Source organism: Echiichthys vipera, assembly GCF_963691815.1.
Source record: "Echiichthys vipera genome assembly, chromosome: 20".
NCBI classification, from domain to species: Eukaryota; Metazoa; Chordata; class Actinopteri; order Perciformes; family Trachinidae; genus Echiichthys; species Echiichthys vipera.
In genome coordinates, this window is record NC_139845.1 from 6,770,529 (window position 1) to 6,792,001 (window position 21,473).

The 21,473-nt window shown below is 41.3% G+C and overlaps 1 protein-coding gene across 12 annotated transcripts in view; it reads left to right on the top strand.

The window, feature by feature from the left end:
- Nucleotides 1-3,329: 3,329 nt before the first annotated feature.
- magi2a (membrane associated guanylate kinase, WW and PDZ domain containing 2a) overlaps nucleotides 3,330-21,473 on the top strand; it is a gene marked incomplete at its 5' end in the record, with an annotated part of 231,811 nt that continues 213,667 nt past the window's right edge. For all 12 annotated transcript variants that reach the window (XM_083935216.1, XM_083935220.1, XM_083935221.1 and 9 more), the window contains one exon: nucleotides 3,330-3,630. In XM_083935216.1, the coding sequence (XP_083791342.1) occupies nucleotides 3,330-3,630 (301 nt within the window). The remainder of the gene's footprint in view (nucleotides 3,631-21,473) is intronic.

The following is a 21,473-nucleotide window of genomic DNA, read 5'->3' on the forward strand; positions in this document are numbered from 1 at the left end:
GGCCACATTAACCAGCTCTAACTGGGGGATCCTGAGGCGTTCCCAGGCCAGTGTGGAGATATAATCTCTCCACCTGGTCCTGGGTCTTCCCCGAGGCCTCCTCCCATCTGGACGTGCCTGGAACACCTCCCTAGGGAGGCGCCCAGGGGGCATCCTTACTAGATGCCCGAACCACCTCAACTGGCTCCTTTCAACGCAAAGGAGCAGCGGCTCTACTCCGAGTTCCTCACGGATGGCTGAACTCCTCACCCTATCTCTAAGGAAGACTCCAGCCACCCTCCAGAGTAGAATACAATTCAACAGTGCTAAGCAAACAGGGGAGAGGACCAACTGGATATACTCTCATTTACCTTTTGGACCGCAGACTAAAGAAAATGACACCACCCAAAACTATCAGTTTGTCTGAGATGTCACTGTTGGTAACCCAATATTTGGTTTATCAAAGACGCGAGCAAAACAACACAGAACAACATTTTATTGTATATCTGTCTGTGTGGAGATGACTCAGCACAGATAAACAGCACAGTATAATGTAAAGAACCTGACGACTTTGGGAATTTTGTAGAAACACTTTTGAACAAAGCAGAATAAACGCCACTTGATCACGAGGAGTCTTTGTGTTGGAAACAAGTGTACTTATCTCAAGTCATTACCGGGAAATTTCTCTTTTGTTTTGAGAAAAACACGACAAAAAGGATTAACTCGCCATGACAGATAACTCTACACTGAGCATAGCTATTATCATTGCATATCTATACAATTATGGCAGTAAAGCAGCAAACTATCATTACTGAATACGAGCTCAGTAACCGCTCAGGAGAGGCAACAGAAAGCAGATTGGAAGTTTTAAAGATGTCAACCCCCGTGAAGGAAAATACCCACAACACACATTTGTTTGAAGATGGATTATGCTCCGCTTGCTTTATGCCCCTTTCCTCTACTTTGAGATAAACATAAGGGGATTTTTTTTTCTCCTTTCAGAGCCAATTCTTCTGGAGAATAACAAAACAGTTAAAGCGAACTGACTGAGTTCTTGTCTCACAAATGCCGCTAAAGGGAACGAAACACGCTTCTGAAATCTGAATATCCTTAACGAGAATAAGAAGCTGAGAAGAACTCGCTGCCCTTGAAAGAGTCACATCAAATTCAAACGCTTCGTTCGCCAAAGACCTTGAGGTCGTTCGAGGAAATTATTTTTTTTTACTCTCAAGTTCACCTGAGAAAGATAATGAAAATATGTTTGAAGGACTTGTAGCAACAAAGCATTTGGTGACCTTTGTAGGCCCCGGTAAATGGACTTGTACTTCTATAACGCCTTTCTAGTCATCTGACTACTCGAGGCGCTTCACAGTGTCTGTCACATTCACCCATTCACACTGACGGCAGTGGACATCTACATACCATCTAATCTGATCTAACCATTCACACCACATTTACACACCCATGCGCAGCACGGGGAGCAATTCAGGGTTCAGTGTCTTGCCCAAGGACACTTCAACATGTCGACCGGGGGGAGATGGGAATCGAACCACCAATCACTCGAACAGAGGACGACCCACACTGGGACGACCCACACCGCCACCAAGCCACAGCCGCCCACAGATTTTCTGTTCTTTCCCAAAATGTGTTAGAGTGCAGCAGTCCTGAGACACGCGATGACGGTGGCTCCCACCATCATGTCCCAATGATCGAAGGGTTGTATGGATGACCTAATGACCTGTTTCACACAATACTGCCAATCTGATTACACCTGCTTACCAGGGTCCACCTGAAAAAGGCTGCAGCAGCACAGATATTATTCTATTTCTACTTTCTCATGGGTTCAGCATCCTTCTCATTCTTCTCATCTGAGGTGAAGGATAAAATGATCCAGTCCGGTCCAACCAGACATAGACTATAATTGATGTAGTCCCGTTTTCAAGGGGGAAAGGAACGACACTGCGGCTGCTGGCACTCAAAAGAGTTGAGTCAGTTGATCTAACTCACAATCTGCAGCATTTGAAGTGTGTGTGAGCAAATGTCAAAAAAAGAGGAGACATATTTGTGGTACGAACAAAACCCTTAATATTGCTCTTCTGCTGCCATGGCAGTGGAAACACGGCCACTCTGCTTCTCTCTTTTCTTTTCCTTTTTTCTCATGGAAAGCTGGATTTGGGAAAAGCCTTCCCTCTCTCCTCCTCCTCCTCCCCCTCCTCCTCCAGACTTCACATCCGGGTCAGTTGGGTTGGTTGGAGCTGGGTGCTGCCTTCAGGTGTCCCCTCGTAAACGTGTAAACTTTGAAGTTTGGAAGTTGTGAACACATCTCGGTGACGCATTTGAATCAATGTAACACTCAAGTAATTTTTTTTTTTTTTAGAAATGAACTTACAAAGAACAATGTGTGGTGCAGTAAAAGTTGAATTATAATGTAAATAAATATACTGATGAATTGATTTGTTTAAATGAAGCGTCTTTAGGTTATAGCACAGACCAGAGAGGCATGTTAAAGCGGTGGAACTGCAAAAACAAACTTATAAAAGTATTTTTTCCCCAATTTTATTTAATATCTCCACGTGATAGCAGTTATTTAGAAAGGCTTGTGGACATTTTATGGATAGATATTCATACAACGTTTGTTTGTTTGTTTACAAAGTTTTTATTAGACTAAAATGAATTTGCTATATATATATACTTCACTGCCACTTTATATCCATTAATTACTATTTGAACTATTTTATTTGTATGCTGCCGGCTATTGTTATGCTATAACTTTTCTCACTTAATTCCTTTGTTTTTAACCTACTTTGTACTTTATTACCTTTATATTATAGCATCAACACAGAGGTTAAACTCTTAATATTGTACTCGTACGACAACAATCATTGTCATTGATGTCAACACATCATTTAATGATTAAAATTAAAATCTATTATTAACCCTTAATTATTATTATTTGTTGTTGAGTGGCTTTCATGTTTTTTTCTAACCGATGAGTCTCACCGTGTCAGCTCGAGCTGTCACTATTCATTATTCTCCTAAATGTTGTTTTCCTTCTTTGCTGGGTCGTTTTTGAACACCGAACCTGTCAAAACCGATCGTTGAGACATCCCGTGAAGGCATCACAAGTTGAGCAGCTCCCAGTTAGTGCAAAAAGGCAGACTGATGATCCAGCTGCCTGTGCGCGCGAGTGTGTGTGTGTGTGCGCGCTGACATGGAGACAACTGGCGTCCACCGTTAAAACTGGACACGTTACATTGTTGCGGTGACACCGGGGGAGGACTTCAAAGAGCGGTGAAACTTCTTCCACGGCCGCACTCATGTGATTTTTCCCCCCTTCGTTGTTCGGAGCCATGTCCAAGAGCCTGAAGAAGAGGAAGAACCACTGGACTAACAAAGTCCACGAGAGTGTCCTTTGCAGGAATGAGGAGGGGGAGCTGGGGCTGGAGTTGAAGGGCGGCGCAGAGAATGGACAGTTCCCGGTTATCGGCGAGCTTCTCCCGGGCACGGCGGTCTGCCACAGCGGCAAACTCTGCCAGGATGAACTCCTCCTGGAAGTCAACGATACCCCGGTGGCTGGACTCACCACCAGAGACGTCCACGCTGTGGTCAAACACAGCAAAGACCCCGTGCGACTCAAGTGTGTCAAACAAGGTGAGCTTTTTCTTTTTTTTTTTTATTTATAAAAACGACAACTTTCCCGCATTTTGTCATTTCTTTCCTCCCCCCGGACATTTTGGAAAGCTCTTTTTTGACACGCTTTTTTGGTGTGTTTTGACAGCAGAGCTATTGTCTCTCCTAAAAACTGATAGCCTCTCCTTTTGCTTGATGCTACAAACAAACAACGCAGGAAAAAGTTTCTTTGTGGTGTGTTTATGTTTTTAAAAGTCTTCTGTGCACGAAAAAAACGTAATATTGTCTCCACAGTCGTTGTAAAAACGTGTTTTTGGTTGTGTTGCGAGGGTCTCGTTGCTGTGTGCTGTAGCTTTTTAAGGGGGTGTGTTACATTTGTGGAAGTCAGAAAATACACACTCCGGTGTTACACAGGATTAAGTACACAAGTGTGTTTTAGCTTTGTTTGTCTTATATAACCAATGAAACCAAATATGTTATAACTAGATGCTGTACTCACTGTAAAATGAAATGGCACGCAGCCACCATAAATCAAGATTGCTGACTCCAAAGTATAATATCACTGATATAAACATTGGATTAGATTAGAGATTGGATTATATTCTATCATCCAAACCAAATCTGCTCCACATGCAGACAAAAACCAAATAAGTGCAGCCCAAAGTTACAAGCAACCATTCAAATTGAATATTAACCCCTGACATATTTTAATTTTACATATGGAAGAATTTCTGTGTATAGATCAGTGTTACATGTGTAGTTAATCTGCACTAGTTTAGAATTGCATTTATTAATGATACATGTATTTTATTAATAAAACAACAGAAACACATCTGTAGTTTCGGTTTCAGCTTGTGAACATTTGCTGGTTTTGTTCATCTTTTATTAAAGTAACCTGAATATTTTTGGGTTGGGACTAGGGATTGTGAAATTCTGATACGATGTTTCAAATAACATTTTGCCCAATGTGTTGTAATTATTTTGCTTTTGTTGTCATTTATTCCCCCGTTTGTGCCAGGGAACGGAGCTGTTTTAAGTCGTTCGGCATTTCATTTCACTATTTTCACACATTTTTATCTTTGAAAAAGCACAAATTCAATCTAACGACCTTTATAATCACTTTCAAAAAGTCTTTTAACTTTTTAAAAGAACATCGTTGACGCAATACAGCAGATAACATCCATCGGCCTCTGCAATAATACCATCTTATTTGCAGATAGGCCAATGGCGATCCAGAGAGCAAATATCGGCTGGTACTGAATCGGCTCATCTCTAGATGGGACCGTTGATCACTGCGAACAAGAAATTGAGTGTTTGAAAATTGAAATGTACACTCTAATATATTCTGACATTTCAATTCCCAAAGGATTAATCAAGAAAATAACTGAAGATGGAAACGAGCGTTAGTTGCAGCACCTACATGTATAAAAGTCTGTGATACTGTATGTGGAAGTGTAACTCTCGATGGTGCCTGTTCACTTTCATTCTTGAAGGAGAGTAAATGGCTCTATATTCAACCTTTGAATCACGCATACACTTTTTTTTTTGCAAAGTCGCAATTTAAGTATGCAATATTTATTATCCAATTTGTACAACATCAAGTGGACAAAATTGGATTTAGAAAGGATATTGTATAAATATTAGAGCAAAACCCCCAATTCCCCTATTTCAACATTAAAGTGGTGTCACGAGAAATGAAAAACAACATAAAACACGATAAGGTCACAGATATTGAATGCCACAGACGCAGCGGAAGTCCCCTTAGGACATTTTCAATCAAGTGCAGTGGGTTGCTTAAGCAGGTGTCGTGGTTAACTTTCAGGCACATGAAGCCAGGAAGTGCCGTCCAAAGACTTCACAGTTGTTGGAGACATGTTTTTAATTGCAACACATGCAGCAGCCCGAACAACCACGTTGACTCACATTAAAAAAAGAGCACAAGTCGCGAAAATTTGCCTAACTTGCATCCGCTCCATCTAACGCATGTCAACTTTTCCTGTCTCGTCACGAACACACGCGTCTGGCCTTCCGTGTCTTTGATCCTTGCAGCTAATGATACTGGGTGTCTTGCATTGTGAGCTGAGAGGCGGATCTGTGGGCTCTCATTTTGGGGTGAAAAAAAAAAATCAGCAAAACCCCTTAAGAGGCTTGGGATCAAAGTCTTAGCCTGTGTGTTTGTATGTGTGTGACGGTGGGTGTGGGTTTGTGCATTCAGCATCGCACCAAGGGATTTATTCAAAAAGGCAGTCGAGCCTATATCAAACTAATGTGTTACTTTTTCACATGAAATATTTATGTCCTCCAGTGATTGCTCAAGTGATTGATATTCTCTTTCCATTGCCCTGCTCGCGTTCGCTCAATCGGTTGTTGATGGTGTCAAGTTGTTTTCAGTATCATGGTTGATATGTGCATTAGTAAACATGTACACAAGGAGATATAGTGAGTGTGTGTGTAGGGGGGGTGGGCACTCTTACAGCAGAGTGTTCAGTGGCAGATATTTTTCACTTCTCAACAGAGGCACATTAACTCAATCAGTTTCAGTAGTAGCAGAAGAACTCCTTTATTCGTCCCGCAATGGGGAAATTCAATTTTCACTCTTTTTTTTCATGTTACACACACACACAGGCCCGAAATACACACACATGCACAGACAGGACTTATATACATGCATTAATGGAGCGATGTTAGAGCGAGGGGGCTGCCAGTGACTGGGGGGACTGGGGGTTCGGTGACTTGCTCAACAGCACCTCGGCAGTGCCCAGGAGATGAACTGGCACCTCTCCAGCCACCAGTCCACGCTCCATTCATGGTCCACAAAGTGACTCGAACCAGCGACTCTCCGGTTCCCAGCCAAGTCACCTATGAACTGAGCTACTGCCGATTCCTTATTGAGGAGAGAGCCATGCCTGATGATACGTGTTTGCTTGTTTTAGTGCTATATGCTAGTTATGATATTCTTTGTTCCCATTATGTCCGTTTTTTTTGTATTATAGCTTACTATTATTGATTTCAGAGCTAGTTTTCCTGCATGCCTGCTTCCAAAACTTAATTTCAAATGCTTTATAATGCTACACATGACATGGAAGCAGATACTGTTTACCGGTGGATCTAGACGCACATAACAGTCCTATTAGCTGGATGAATGTTGCAATTATAGCAGGGTGCTGTTATGTTGTGGTTGTGTTGGATGTCAGATTTTACTGTTGATAACAGAGCTGTAATCTGTAATCAGTCTGTAAGTACTGCAATAATATATTTGTAAGACTGAAATGATTAGAAGGTTAATAGATCTAGAGGTAATCGACACAAAACTATTGAGATATTTTTTTCAAATTTTCAAGCGTCCTCTCACTCTGAGTGGCCGTCCCTGATCCACCAAAGTTGGATCTCCTGGGCACTGTGTTGACTGCCAGCCGTTAAGCGTAAAAATATTTTCGGGTATGAAACTATGGCGGGCCGCATTTGAATGCATTGGACTATGGTTGAATTCATCACTGAAACTCATTCCAGTGGATTTTCTGATTGCAAGATATTCTATAGGGGAAAAAACAAAAACAAAGAACAAATAGTCGTTCCTTCATATTGAACAGCCAGATCTGATTCAAATGAACTAGTCTGGTACTAGTTTGTTGCCTAGTTTTTACATGTTCATGACAACACTAAACTACTACTTGTTTTATAATCCCAGCAACTACTCACAAAAAGGTCTTGCTTACCTTGATTATGTAATTTTGATGTTCGCCTAAGCTGCAGTAAGCTCCTGCGAGTTTTTGAAATCTGATCCACAGGTGAACATGAGGTCAAAAATGTACTCACGTACTCGCTTTGAATAAAAGTGTTTAACTTCTTAATCTTCTACACACACTAATGCCAAAGACTATACCTAAGACTCAAGAATGTTGAGTTTGGATGAACACAATGCCAACATCACTTTTTCTGTCTATTTTAACTTGTTTTAACGGCAGAGCTTTCTCGTCTTGTGCTTCAAGTTTCCTACTCAGTTGACAGATCGCTCAGATTTAGATAAATACAGGTTATTGTTGGAGCTGCTAGAACTTGTGTGTAGATGTTTTGTATGCACCATTTTTTATTATACAGTATTCTGTATACTTGAAAAATGTCTGCATTAAGGGATAAAATAACCTCCAGCAATAATGATAGGGTAGTACTGTTACTGTTGTTGTAACACTAACAGTAAGGTTTTGGTAAAACTCTGCTCTAAACAAAACCTTTGTTCACAGTGAACAGCTGCTTGGTGTGTACTTTTACATAATTTATCCTTTATTAACAGGAGTCACTTCAAATGAACAAACTGCCAGCTGTTAAAGTTAAAGCCTTCTCAGATATTGGATTACAGTGAACCAGTTATGTGCCAATAAAACAGCCATAATTCACGTTTTGTTTTCCCTTTCTTTCGCCCCTAGCCAATGAGCTCACCAGTTTACATGCATAGTCGATCTGCAGAGGTCGTTCGTGGCCTTTTTGAATAATACATCAAGTTCTCTTTTGCAGTGGTCTGCTGCTTCAGTGCTGTCACAACCCTCAGAGTGCTGTCTCTTTCTCCTGGGTTATCTTGGCTGAATTGCCAACTTTCATTACGCTTTTCTCTGTAATTAAAAAAAAGCCACTTCATGATTCACTTTCATTTCTGTTATAGTGATCATGAATCATGTTTATGCGTTTAATCACTTATTACATCCTGTAATATGATTTTAATTTTTCACAGCGTCTGAAATCCTCGGGCTCTTTCCCACTTTTACACTCTCACACATGCACAAACACACAATTAAGCCTTTTATTAGTCTCTGAGGTGAGGATAGATTAGATTGCCACCAGCAATCAGCCCCTGCCCTGTAGGACGTAATTAGGATCTGCACAAAACACTGATGGGTATATGAGAGAATAAAGGGCACAATTACATTCCCAGAGACAGTGAATTCTCATTAGAGCAAGGTATTATGGATAGCCTAATGTAAAGACAAGACTACTTCCTGTGGCTAAGGTGGCTCCTGTAGATTTGATGCAAGTAAAGTTACATTTCTTTTTTACCCTCTGTTGTGTTTACACCAGACACAAGGTGAATATTCGCATGGCCTCTCCGGTCGAGCTTCTACTGTTTGATGAATGCAGCACTACACCGTGAGGATGCCGGAGTTTACAGTTTGCAGATTAGCATTGGGTTTAAATACGAAATATTGTCAAACAGGCTCTTTTACTGATCAAATCTAACGCCGTCGTCTCTCCGGACCCATGTGACTCTGCCACTGCGGACGCTTTCAGTTTCACTGGACAGGCCTTGAACTAAAGTAACATCACCTTCAGTGTTCTTATCTGTCAAAATGATGGATGGCCTTCAGATTTTTCCATCATTGTTAAAAAAAAATCTGTCTTTCACACAGCGTATTCAGTTAACGGCCTCTGCAAATATGTTTTTGTCACTAACTTCACTTAGGCTCCATGTGATTCACCTATGCAGAGCTTTTAATGTGAAGCAAGTGCAGCAGGACGTTTTCGTATCTTCATACAGCAAAGAGCCCTTCCAACTGAAATTATCAGCTTCTTTAAGATCTACAGGTTGATCACAATTAAAAGGTTGGGGACCCCTGTACCTTGGTGTAGTTACTAGGGTTGTCAAAAAAAAAATCGATACTCGGAAAATAATCTATTCTAAAAATTAGAATCGGATTAGAAACTAACTTGCAAAAGTATTGCTACCTTGCAGCCTCCTCTAGTTGAATGTAACGTCACCCAGCAGCACTGCAGACAAAAGCTACAGTTCATCTCTCTGAACACACAAACGCTGGTTCGTCACATTAACAACACTGAGCTGAATGAACACAGCTAGCACTGCTGCTGGAGGACCTTATCTACCAGTTGAAGTAGCAAATAAACAAAGAAAAACTACCCTTTGAAGTATTTAGCATACGATGTAAACGACCAGGGAAAGGCTAAGGATGTAAACAAGCTGCTATGCTAACAAATCTAAAGTGGAGTTAAGCAGCTAACGTCATCAGTCCTGCCCGTCCGAAGGCAAAAGACGTTAGTTTAACAGGATGACACAGTTATTCGTCTGAAAAGTCAACCAATAATGAGACAGAAACAGTGGCAGCTGCTATACCAGCTCTATTTAATCAGCAACGATAATAAAGTGCCAAGTCACCAGAACCACAGAAGATAAACAGGACTGTAGCTGAATTAGCATGGACCAGATCCCTGTTTACAGTGTGGAGAAACCTGACAAACAGCAACTTATTCACCAACTGAATCCAAGGTTTAAGCTTCTTCATGGAATCATGTCATGAACACAGAAATCCTGAGCTATACTACACTATAAAACAAACGAGAGAATTATTAAGTATTTGTCATATAAACACCATACAGTTTTGTTTTCTTTATCATATTCACTACGCCACTTTTTAAAAGTGTTGTTATTGGTGTTGTTTGTAAGCGTTCTAATCTTTATTTTAAAAATGAACCCTTCATTTTTTTCTAAATTTCTCTCTGTGGTATCGAAAATGGTATCGACTTATTTCCTGGGTACCGGTATCGACTTTTTCTAGTATCGTGACAACGGGGCGACTGTGGATCAGTGGAAGAGTGGGTCGTCCTCCATTCGAATGATTGGCGGTTCGATCCCCGCCTCCCCCGGTCCACATGTCGAAGTGTCCTTGGGCAAGACAATGAACACTGAATTCCTCCCTGTGCTGCGCATGGGTGTGTAAATGTGGTGTGAATGGTTACATTAGATTAGATGGTATGTAGATGTCCACTGCCATCAGTGTGAATGCCTGTGTGAACGGGTGAATGTGACAAACACTGTGAAAGCGCCTTGAGTAGTCAGAAGACTAGAAAGGCGCTATATAAGTAGTCCATTTACCATTTACAACCCTAGTAGTTGCCCTGTCGAATGCAGCTATTATGTTTACACTGGACCAAATCGAAGCTAAAGAATAATGGATGATTCGATAATTATCTGCTGCTTAGTGGATATTTTTGAATCCTCCAGGTACACACAAAGCATGCAAGGCTGTATGAACAATGTCTCCTTCAAAATAGTAAAAAAAAAGAAGAAGTGTATCACAAGTGTTCCAAATCCATTCTCTCTCTCTCTCTCTCTTGGATAATCAGCATGAAAAGTAAACATTGAAACTGTCACATTTCTTTTTAATTCACAAATATCTCTGCCAAAGCATCAGGATAAATTAGCTTTACATCATATACCCTGCTCCTTTCCCTCCATCCCTCACGCTCTTTCTCTCTCTCTCACACCCACTGAAGTGCCTCAGTTCAGCTTCCTATTTCAGCTCCAGTGAAGGATTAATGCGGCCAGCTATAGAGGCTGTCACTGCATCTTTCATTGCCACTACAGTGAGAAGCTCTTACAGTAGCTGTACTTGAGTGTCGCTGCGAACTTTGCGCCGACTGAGCCTCGCTGAGTGGTGTTGGGTACAGGTGAGGGCAGACAGTTCCAGGTCAGCCGAAGGCAATCATTGTGCTTTTCGGGTGCCCACTTAGCGTCAGCTGGTGTTGGAGAAAGTCATTACATTTCATTACTTTCTAGGTTGTTTTAGCTAACAGCATGGCTCTACGGATGGCCGTGGTGGTTGCTCTGTTAGGGGATCTCTTTAGTTCAGGGTTGAAATATCTTAACATTGCCTTTATTGGTAGATTGGATCCAAATTATTTAACCTACATACTAGAAATCATTTTCAGGTATTTCATCTACAGCCATATGTGACGGTTTCACAGTATTTAAACATTGTGTACTCTTGTGACATATTTAATTTTTGCATTGATCTTATTTTTTAACAAATTTCTCGGACCATATTCAAACCCAGTACATGCAGTGACTGCACAAACACTATAATAAATAATGAACAAATAATTATGAACCCATTAACCATTAATTAAAGGATGTTGTATTTGATTAAAATGGGACTTTACATTGTTTATATCTTATGATTCGTAAGCCTCAACTTGCAGCCAAACCAGGAATACCTTACATGACTCCAGGTCTTGCGTAATCATGTCTCAGGTCTTCTTGTGAAACACGCTGTATGGATGCTCTGTTTTAGAGCCAATATGTAGGATAAAGTTATTTATACACCTTCAACTGATGTCGGCTGAACCTGAGGTCAGCCAAAGATAAAATTGCAGAAAGGAATCCTCGTCATAAAAATCCATACAGCAAAGAAACAATTCACACAACAGCTCTTTTCTAGATGTCCAGTACAGCTTGAGGGAAAACCGGTATGTTATGATACTATCAAGTCAATGGCGCGTGCTCAAGTAATGGGATGACTGATGTCCGCGATGATGAGTCTGGACTGGTCACTGGTCTGTTGGGGGTTTGAAAGATGGGACGGGGCAATTCCTGAGAAGTTGTGTTGAGTCAGACGCACACACTGTTGCATGGGAGTCCGGTAATGATTCTCCGTGGAGACTCATCTGTCTTCTTGTCAGGGTCCCATTGAGAGTGTTAAGTTGCACCAGCAAGTGTAACACAGAAAGTGTGATACACATACAGACTCACACACGCACATAAATAGCTGCTATCCTCCAGTGTGTGTTTTTGTGTTTATGTCAGCATGTCTCTAGGGCCTTAGCACCACTTACCACATGCTGTCCAATCATGCTTGACAGAGGTTTGGTGGAGGGATCCTGTTGTCGTTGCCTCTGTTACACTGTCTGACTTCCAGGCTCACCTCCGGGGACAAGTAATGATAAGGAACACGCATACTGTAAGCTCACACACACGCACATACACACATATAACTGTCTCTCCCTGCTTGTCAACATCAGCCATCTGTTGTGGGAAGTGTAAAGTATTCCAAGGACTGAGGAATATGAAGGCTGCAAACTTTTGTGCGTGTGCCATCATACATGTGTGTTAGGATAGCATGCGTGTGTACAAGTGGAAGCTAGACTAGTGTTTGTGTGTGTTTGTGCCCCTGTGGCATTGAGTTAACATTAACTGAATGTATCAAGAAATCAGTGAAGCCGTGTCTTTATTGAAAGAAAAGTGTTATTTTCCCTCTTTAAACAGTAAAAGACTGTGGAAGAAATCTTTATTACCTTCTGCATTATCTAAGCTCTATAAACATATGGTGTCTGGAGCATAAATAGTCTGAGAATAGAAAGGAGCCCTTTACCTTTTTTATTACAATGAATTATAGATGAATGAGAGACGGTGTGTGCATATACAGTATCTGTTTTGGTGTCTATTTCTTTAGTCCCTCAAAGCGGCTACTGCTTAGCAAAGTAAATCGGTTTTAGCTTTTCTGAATAGACCTATGATAGAATGTGTATATGACATATACAAGTGCACCATGTGTAACCTTTTAAACTGTCTAAATGCACTGTGTTATCCTATGAGAGTACAGCCACAGGATATCAATTCAAGGCCACTTACAGCTTGTTAGACTTGTGGTTGCAAATCCAGCAATGACAGCGATGCTGGTATTGGTTTCACCTTGCGAGTCTGTGTGTGTCCGGACTGAGTACTTGCGTACTTCAGTTGGACATACTGTGACCTGTTCACTGTCATCACGTCAAGTCTGCGAGGGGGAGAGACTGCAAAGACGCTGGTAGGAGGTCATCAAGTATGTGTCACTCTTTGCTGTGGAAACCTTTGAGTGACAACTACAATCATATACACAGTGATCGCTGCAGAACTTGCCTTTTGTTTTTCGGCCATATTGCACTGCACAGCTTTTATAGGGTATGCTGAATTAATAAAATGCATTTTATTGCTTCCATAGTCTATTCTTCTACATTTGTCTGTACCATGAGGTGGTTTAATATTGTTTCTGGCCTACATGATTTAAGTAATGTTAAAATGCAGTCATTTGATTAACACATTAATCATAAGTTTTTTTGTTTTTTTAATCTGCAAAATAATACGTCACGTCTGTATTGCAATGAATTGTGGGTAATCAAAACAGTGAAGAATGGGGTAGGAAGCAGGGAAAGGGCCTTGTCAATCTATAAGTTACAGCATTTATCAACCAGTGTCATTTATCAGAGTGTCTGCAGCCATGCTCGCAGCTCTGTGATGCTGTACAGTTGTGCTTTGAGCTAACAACAGCATGCTAACGTTCCAAATACCTATGCTAACATGCTAATCTTAATAAGCGGTTAGGTTGTAGCTGATGTAAATGTCTATTGGAGCTATTTGGTTATTAACCAAAACTATTAAAAAACTATAGTATAAAAAGTATTAAGTAGACTTATTAATATTGTGACCTGATTATGAGACTCAAATTCAGAGGACCACATAGTCATTAGGGTTCATCCTCTGGGGTCCACATATGCCTGTATTTCATGGCAATCCATCCAATGGCTTTTCAGATATTTCAGTCCGGACCAAAAGGGGGGACTGACTGACCGACCAACAATGCCATCCCTAGAGCCACAGTGCCATCATACATTGATAGTTGGAGAAATGTTAAATGTTATAACTTAATCTTGACAATAAATCAGGCATCATTAATTTTCTGTACTTTAAATTGTCGTGAATTTGTCTAATTTTCAGCACTAGGCAGATCTTGTGAGTATTAACAGGTGTGAGCTTTGGTTATGTGAAAATCCCTCCAGATGGCTCAACATATTTTGCTCACAGTAACTTTGAACTCATGGTTCTGGCAATCTTGCTGTGCTAAATGAAGGAGGGTTAAACTTCTCATTTGTGTTTACAAGGATGTTGAATCCCTTTACATCAAACACACTCACATCCAGCACTAATATTCACATATTGGCCACAGATGAAGAATAAGCAAGTAGATGCGTGTTTACTTGAGCAAATGTGGTGGGAGAAAGAGCTCGTATAGCTTGATGATTGATGGCTGATTTTGGCAATCCACAATTAAAATTCAAAAAGCTGTTTTCGCAGTGTGAGGCTGTAAATTATAATGAATAAAAGACGAAGCCAGTGTTAGAGGCACCTGTTTGCTAGCTTGATGCTTTTTTGTAACTATAACTACATCTGCATCCACAAAATTTTCCAGTTTTTGCCCTTATTCTGAAAAAGACTGTAGCATGGCCAATGAAGTTATATGATATTACACTAATATACCAGTTCCAAATAGGATTGTTCCTCTTTCATTCCTTCAGCTACCATCTTAAATATATTGCCGTGGTGATGTTTGTGCATACCCCAAAACGCGTTGATACCCAAGTCTTTTATGATGTTTGAAATTAATTATGTTTCTCCTGACCAGAAATATTAGCTTGTGTTTCCAAATGCGCTGCATACATAAGAATGCTTTGAAAACCTGAATAATGCCGGCATATGTCTCAATCACAAAATGCTATGTTGGTAAAAAGCTCTAAAGCTGCTTTTCACACCGCAGATCGGTAACTTTCCACCACGTCAGTTCAATGAGGGACAGGCGGCAGAGCGGAGGGAAAGCGGTTTTGATATAGGCAGAAGGGGTATGAAGCAGTTGCCACCCACACGAACGCCTTGCCGGGCAGGAGACGCTTTTAAAAACACTTTGCTTTTTCGGGAAAAGCTCTTGAGGAGGCGTTGACAGGGCAGTTGCGGCGCAGCGGTGTGACAACAGCTTTATCTGGAATATCCAAACAAAATGAGCTGTTTAAATGACATGTATTGAATTTGGAACAATAGTGTGTATGCAAATGTAGTCACTAACACCTAAGTCACCGTCAGTGTGTATGTATTCTATTTTTGAGCACTTGATAGTGAATGATTTATCTTCAGCGTACTGTATTTGTACACAGTGACACATTGAGTGACACCAAGGATGTGTTTTCTCACAGGAATGCTGATTTGTCGAGAAACGTCAAGTCTCAACGACAACCTCTTTTGTCCCACAGATAAGAGGATTCTTCCCACCGTTGCAACAAATCAGTCTTGTCATCTTTAGTCAAGTTCTCTTGCATGTGGAGCAGTCTTGTTTTTGGCCTCCTTCAGGCCTCTTCCTTATCAAAACCCAATCAAAGTGACAAAGAGGAATAATGCAGAGCCAGCAGCCCTGTAGGCACACGATGAAGTCAGAGTAAACATCATAGTTGAAAAGCTGTGATGCATCACTAAGTGCCGATGGATTGTTGTTGTGCAACCTGCAAAATGTGATAGGCCCAACCACCTGGATACCCTAAAATTTTATAGGGGGAGATATTCTAAGATATCATATTTCATGTTGGGAAAAGTTTATATTCCTACACCTTCAGACTACCAGTAGTACGAATACAAATGAGATGTAAATGGGATGTTTTGGAGCGAAGGCACAGGGGAGGGTGGAATTGGCTGACCCGCTCACAGAGAGAAGGGAATATTAAGCAAACTCTTCAGCCCACACTAGTTTCTGCTGATTCACCTGAAAAGGGAACAATCAATACGGAACGATTAAAGCCTCTCTGAGAGCCGCTGTGGTTGATCTGTCCTTCTCCGCCTGTCTCTTGGCAAGGATCAAACAGTCTTGTGTTTTTATTCTACATGGATGAGTGTGTGTGAGTGTGTTTGATAAACTATTTCCCATTTGTGTCCATCTCAGTATGTGTGTTTCTGAGTGGATAAGGGTTGGACCAAGATGGATTTTAGTTAAGGCTTATCGCTTCTACGAATGGTTCACAAAGAGCAACAATAGATTGACAAAACATACTGCTTCCCCTGGTTGCCCTAGCAGCAAACCTTCAATATTGAATTCACAGTGGCGTAGTCGATTGACCCTTTCTGCTGTTGTTATTAAAATTAACTGTGAGTTGGTTGGAATTGCTTGAGTTTTTAATACCTTTTTAATAAGGTAATTCCTACGCAAATGAGAAAATCTGAAATTTAAAATAATAAAATATGCATTTGATGATGAATATATAACTCATTGCTGTGGAGTCAAATTAACTAACCACAGCTAAGCAAAAAAACACTCTCAGCCTGATCGTGATCTAACTGCAGTGTTACAAGCAAGAATTGCGGTTCAGAACTGACAGAGCAGCAGTTTGTGACAAGATGAACAGTCTGCAATAATAAGACTGTAAACAAGACATTGATTTACTGCCAGGCAGTATAGATCCTACAAGACCCGATGAGACACGTTGTTAGCATGTCTTTTTCCATATAAAACAGTCTATTCACTTACAAGTATATGCGCTGATCACATCCGTCCTAAGAGCCCTCCACACCAAGAGCTATTACTAAAACTATAAATATAGCATTTAAAAAAAATCGAAAGTTGGCCATTTTTGAGTGTCTGTTGCATTGTAAAATGTTTATGTTGTTTTTTCTTCTCTTTAAAGATTATTTGATCTAATATGAATGGGGTTAGAGGGGGTAAGTGGCTCCTGGAGGGCCACTGTCCTGCATGTTTTAGGTTTCTCTCTGCTAACACACCTGATTGTGATGATGTGCTCATTATCAAGCAGCTGAAGCTCGTCACAGGTTTGAAAATCGATTAGAGCAGGGAGAAACCTAAAAGATGCAGGACAGTGGCCCTCCAGGAGCAGGACTGGGCAGCCCTGGGTTAGAGAGAGGGGGAGACATGCAGCAAAGGGCCGCAGGTCAGAGTCAAACCTGCTGCCGCCCCCTCAAGGACCTTCAGCCTCTTTACATGGGGCGGCTGCTCTAACCACTGTTCCACCGGCCGGCCCATGTTGTAGTTTTTGCACTGTATTCAGCATCGTTGACACTACTTGGTCCTTGTCAGCTGCTTTTTTGCCCGATAGTATAGTAGAGTATTTTGAATCGTCGGGGGAGCCTGCCGGTGAGAGAAGTCACTCTGATTGGCTGTTCATCTTAAGAGAATCAGTGCACAAGTTTCTTTTAAGCCATCAAGCTCTTTAGCAGAAATAGTTCCTTATTGTTTGTGAGCACACGTTAAATATAAATTCTTCTTTCAACATCGGGTTGTCTTGAATCTGTCCTGTCCATCCTCTGTGTTCGTCATTCAAACAAGTAAGCCAGTCTACCCTTGCCTGCTGGTGTGGAGAGTTATTTCCTCTCACACAGGATTCTCCGTGGTGTGTTCAAGTGCCACTTTTTGGCCCAGACACGGGCGACGTGAGGCGACCCAACGCTTGGCCTTCGTCGACCCTGGTTCTTTAATGCCGGTTTGGTGTGTCTCATGTCCTTGAGGCAACTATTATCTGTGGATAGTTCAGACTTCTTGGTATTCCTGTCGAGTCCTTATACTCGCCTTTAGCTTCCTTTAGCAAACACCCTCCACCCTTGCCTGCAGCGAGGTCACCTCAAGCTGCTTTAAGCCAGCTCACATCCTCACTCCTGGGAGGTTTTTACAAACGCAGCACCGTCTCTCTATTCCCCCCATTCCTTTTCTCCGTCTCCCTCCTTCCCATTCACATGCTCATTTCATCCCATTCTCCCCTGGGAACCGAGAGTGGCGCGTTTAAATAGGTTTGGGAGATGAAGAGAGTGACTGCAGCCTGTCTGTCCATACACTTGCAGACATTATTCATGCCTTCATAACTGCCAGCCAGAGAGCGGGGACTTTCTGAAAGACAGCTTGGCCATGAGACAGAGACACACACCTGATGCTCAATAGATGCAGAGAAAGCGCAGAATGGAGGTAGGAAGATAGACAGTGAGAGGAAAAGGGGTGGCAATCTGCTTTTCACACTAATCTGGTTTTAATTCGATCGACAACCAGAGCAATGCTGTTTTTCTGTGTTCTGTCTCAGTCCTTCAGAAGGTCACACATCTTTGGGCATCAGCTTCTCCGTCCGTGCCGTTTGATTTCACTTCACTGAATTTGGGTCATTGTTTTATCCAAATGAAAAGTTTCTCCCAAACGACAAAGGATACAGATAACCACAATAATAAGAATATCAGTTTGACAAATGAGGCAAAGTTCTATGTAATGTTCTATGTTTTCTTCACCAGATAATGTTGAAATGCAATTAAGTTGTCACTTTGGCTTGTTTCTGTCAATTCTGCATCCACATGATTTAGTATAGCCCAAGCAGCACAATGAATCACAAAAAAAGAAAATGAAAAGCAGGGTTTGCTTTCATTTGGTAAAACTTTCAACCGACTGAAACTGATTTGAACATAGTCCATTATAGCCTCGCCGCCAGACTAATTCGCAATGCAAGTTAGTCTGGAACCTTTCAGTTCATTTTAAATTTCCAAGAGGCAAAAATCTACGGCACACACCAAATGCCTTTGGATGCAGTTGGATAGACCTACAACCAATCACAGTAATGAAACGGCGTAGCACTGAGCGACACGTGCAAGTTGGAGCGGTGTTATGTCTGTTTTGAAACAGGAAGAAAATGGCCAGGTCAAACTTTGTCTAATTGCACCAAAGCAGTACACTAGGACTGAAATGATTCCTTGAGTAACTCGGTTACTAAAAACAATTGATTCTTTGCAGCGAGGCGTCGTTTAATTAATTTAATGTACACGTACAGCGCACTGTGTTTCGGCGCGGTCGATTACATTATAGACAATGATCACTGATCATCGTAAAACACACTTCATTCCAACTGGACAGAAACAAGATATAACTCACCAAAACTATTGCCCTTTAATCAAGCAAAAGTATTTCTTTAGCCAGTATTCAATTCATCAATGGAAAAATCGATAAAATATATAATTTCTCAAATAATCAGTAGCGGCAGCCCTACACTACACTACGTTTCTAAAAACCCATGCAGCGAGAAATAGGCAACAAAGTAACCAAATCTTGATTCATATCAGCGCTGCCTGGTTTGACAGTTTGATCTGAGTTTCATGAGTACGGACGGAGAAGGAGAATGCCAGTGATTGGTCCGCACAGGACCAGGTCAGCTGGAAATCTGTCTGAACAGATGCGGGGGGGGCAGACGTATCTGGCAGAGCAAATGAAACCTCATGAGTTAACCGTGCATCTTAAAGAAAACCGACACATTTGACTTCGCCATATGCTTTTTTTTTTAGTTTGTTGTTTAATTGCTGTTTTGTCTATCTAGATCTGGAACTACATACTACAGAGCTCTATATCAAAATTGGGCAATAATATGATAGGGAACAAAACTGACAGATCTTGCCTTCATTACAGTTAAGGGGTGCAGTGATTGTTGGAGTGAAATGAATGGGTGGCTGTCTTTGCTTTGACATCAGAGCCACACTCAACATAATTAAAAAAACACCCAACATCACCCATAAACTCTCTATTAAAGCCCCAATTGTCTAACCACAGATACTGTCATATTTTTGGTATTTTTAGATTGTGTCAAAAACAGTTAGAAAATGATCTGCTAATATTCAATGTAAAATGCAAATGAGATGCCACTTATTTGTCCATTTGTTAGTTATTCATGCAAGAAGCAGAGTGCTTTGAAACTTGGCACAGACTCAGTCAGATCATCTTTTATTTTTTTGGCAAGCAGTCGGACTGCTAATCTTTCAAATGTGTCACGCAGTCAGACCCTTTATTCTACATCTCAATATTTACCCATTTGCTCTGCGCGTCTCGACTGAAATGACACATTTACGACTTGAGTAGAGTGTTGCAGGTCGCCGTTGCGTCAAGGATGACAATGTGAAGGATTAATGTACTGCCACCTCACCGCCACTTTTACAATCCAAGCAAACAATAGGAGGAAGTGGAGGAGGAACTCGGAAAAACAATCTCTTGTCACCGACTCACCTTTGATTGTAACTTTAGCATTTCTCTTCATCATCCCTCTGTCTTTCTAATATTTCATTTCCATGGTATAACGCACAGTGAGGTGGGACACGGTGTCTTTTATCGAATGACAGCTTTCAAGAGACCGATCGAAGACAATTAAACACTTTTTCCATGAAAGTTTGTGTAGATGCAGATTTCTTTAAACACCAGAAAACCCAGTGAAAATGACAGATAGACTATTTTTCGATTGCCAGTAGACGAAGCCTTTTCGCACCATGGGCGTCTGGCTGAGTGGAAGAGTGGGTCGTCCTCCACCTGAGAGATTGGCGGTTCGATCCCCACCTCCCCCGGTCCACATGTCGAAGTGGCCTTGGGCAAGACACTGAACCCCAAATTGCTCCCCGTCCTGCGGATGGGTGTGTGAATGTGGTGCGAATGGCTGAATGTGACAGAACACTGTGAAAGCGTCTTGAGTAGAAGACTAGAAAGGCGCCAAGTACAAGTCCATTTACCATTACCACCATGGAGCAAATGGAGAAAATATTACGCTGGTCACTTCTTTTTTATATCTGTGACTTATTCAGTCCATTGAACGATGTTGGAGCGCCGCTTGCATGGAGACGCACTGAATCTGTAGCTGAAGTTACCGACAGAGGCAAAGCGTGTCTGCAGCGTAAAGTGTCTTTAATGTCCGGTCCAACTCATTCGGACATTTGCGTTCTCACTTACAACTCTTCTGGGTAATGTCTAGATAATTTCAGGTTTGCAGTGCGTCTGTGAAAGAGACTAATGAATGGCTTATGTGAAATCCGTTGCTGTTGTTGTTGTTGTTTTTGCACTATAGTTTTACAGTTAAGCATAAAATGAGTGCAAAGTTGGAGGTTCAAATCGATCTTTTGTGTTCTATGGCTCTCTCGTTTGTCCTGATGCCAGATTGAAGTGCATAAGAATCTTTGTTCCTTTGCCTTACTGTACTGTGGCCATGTGCTGTTCTAAATACCCATGGCTCTTGGCTGTTGTTTTCTCCACTGTGCTTGGTTTCTTTACACATTGATTTTATACTTGAGGAGCTTCGTGCGCGTTCAAAACAAGTTGTCCAAAATATGCCCTCTTTGACTTTATCCTCCCAGCATGTTTGAGTCAGACATTGCGAGCTTGGTGTTTGTAGTAGAAAGCAAAACTCAGACTCGACTGTTGATTGAAATCTCATCCCACTCTGGGCTACTGCGAGATCAGCATTCAGTCTTAAAATCTATTTTATTTTAAAAACTCATA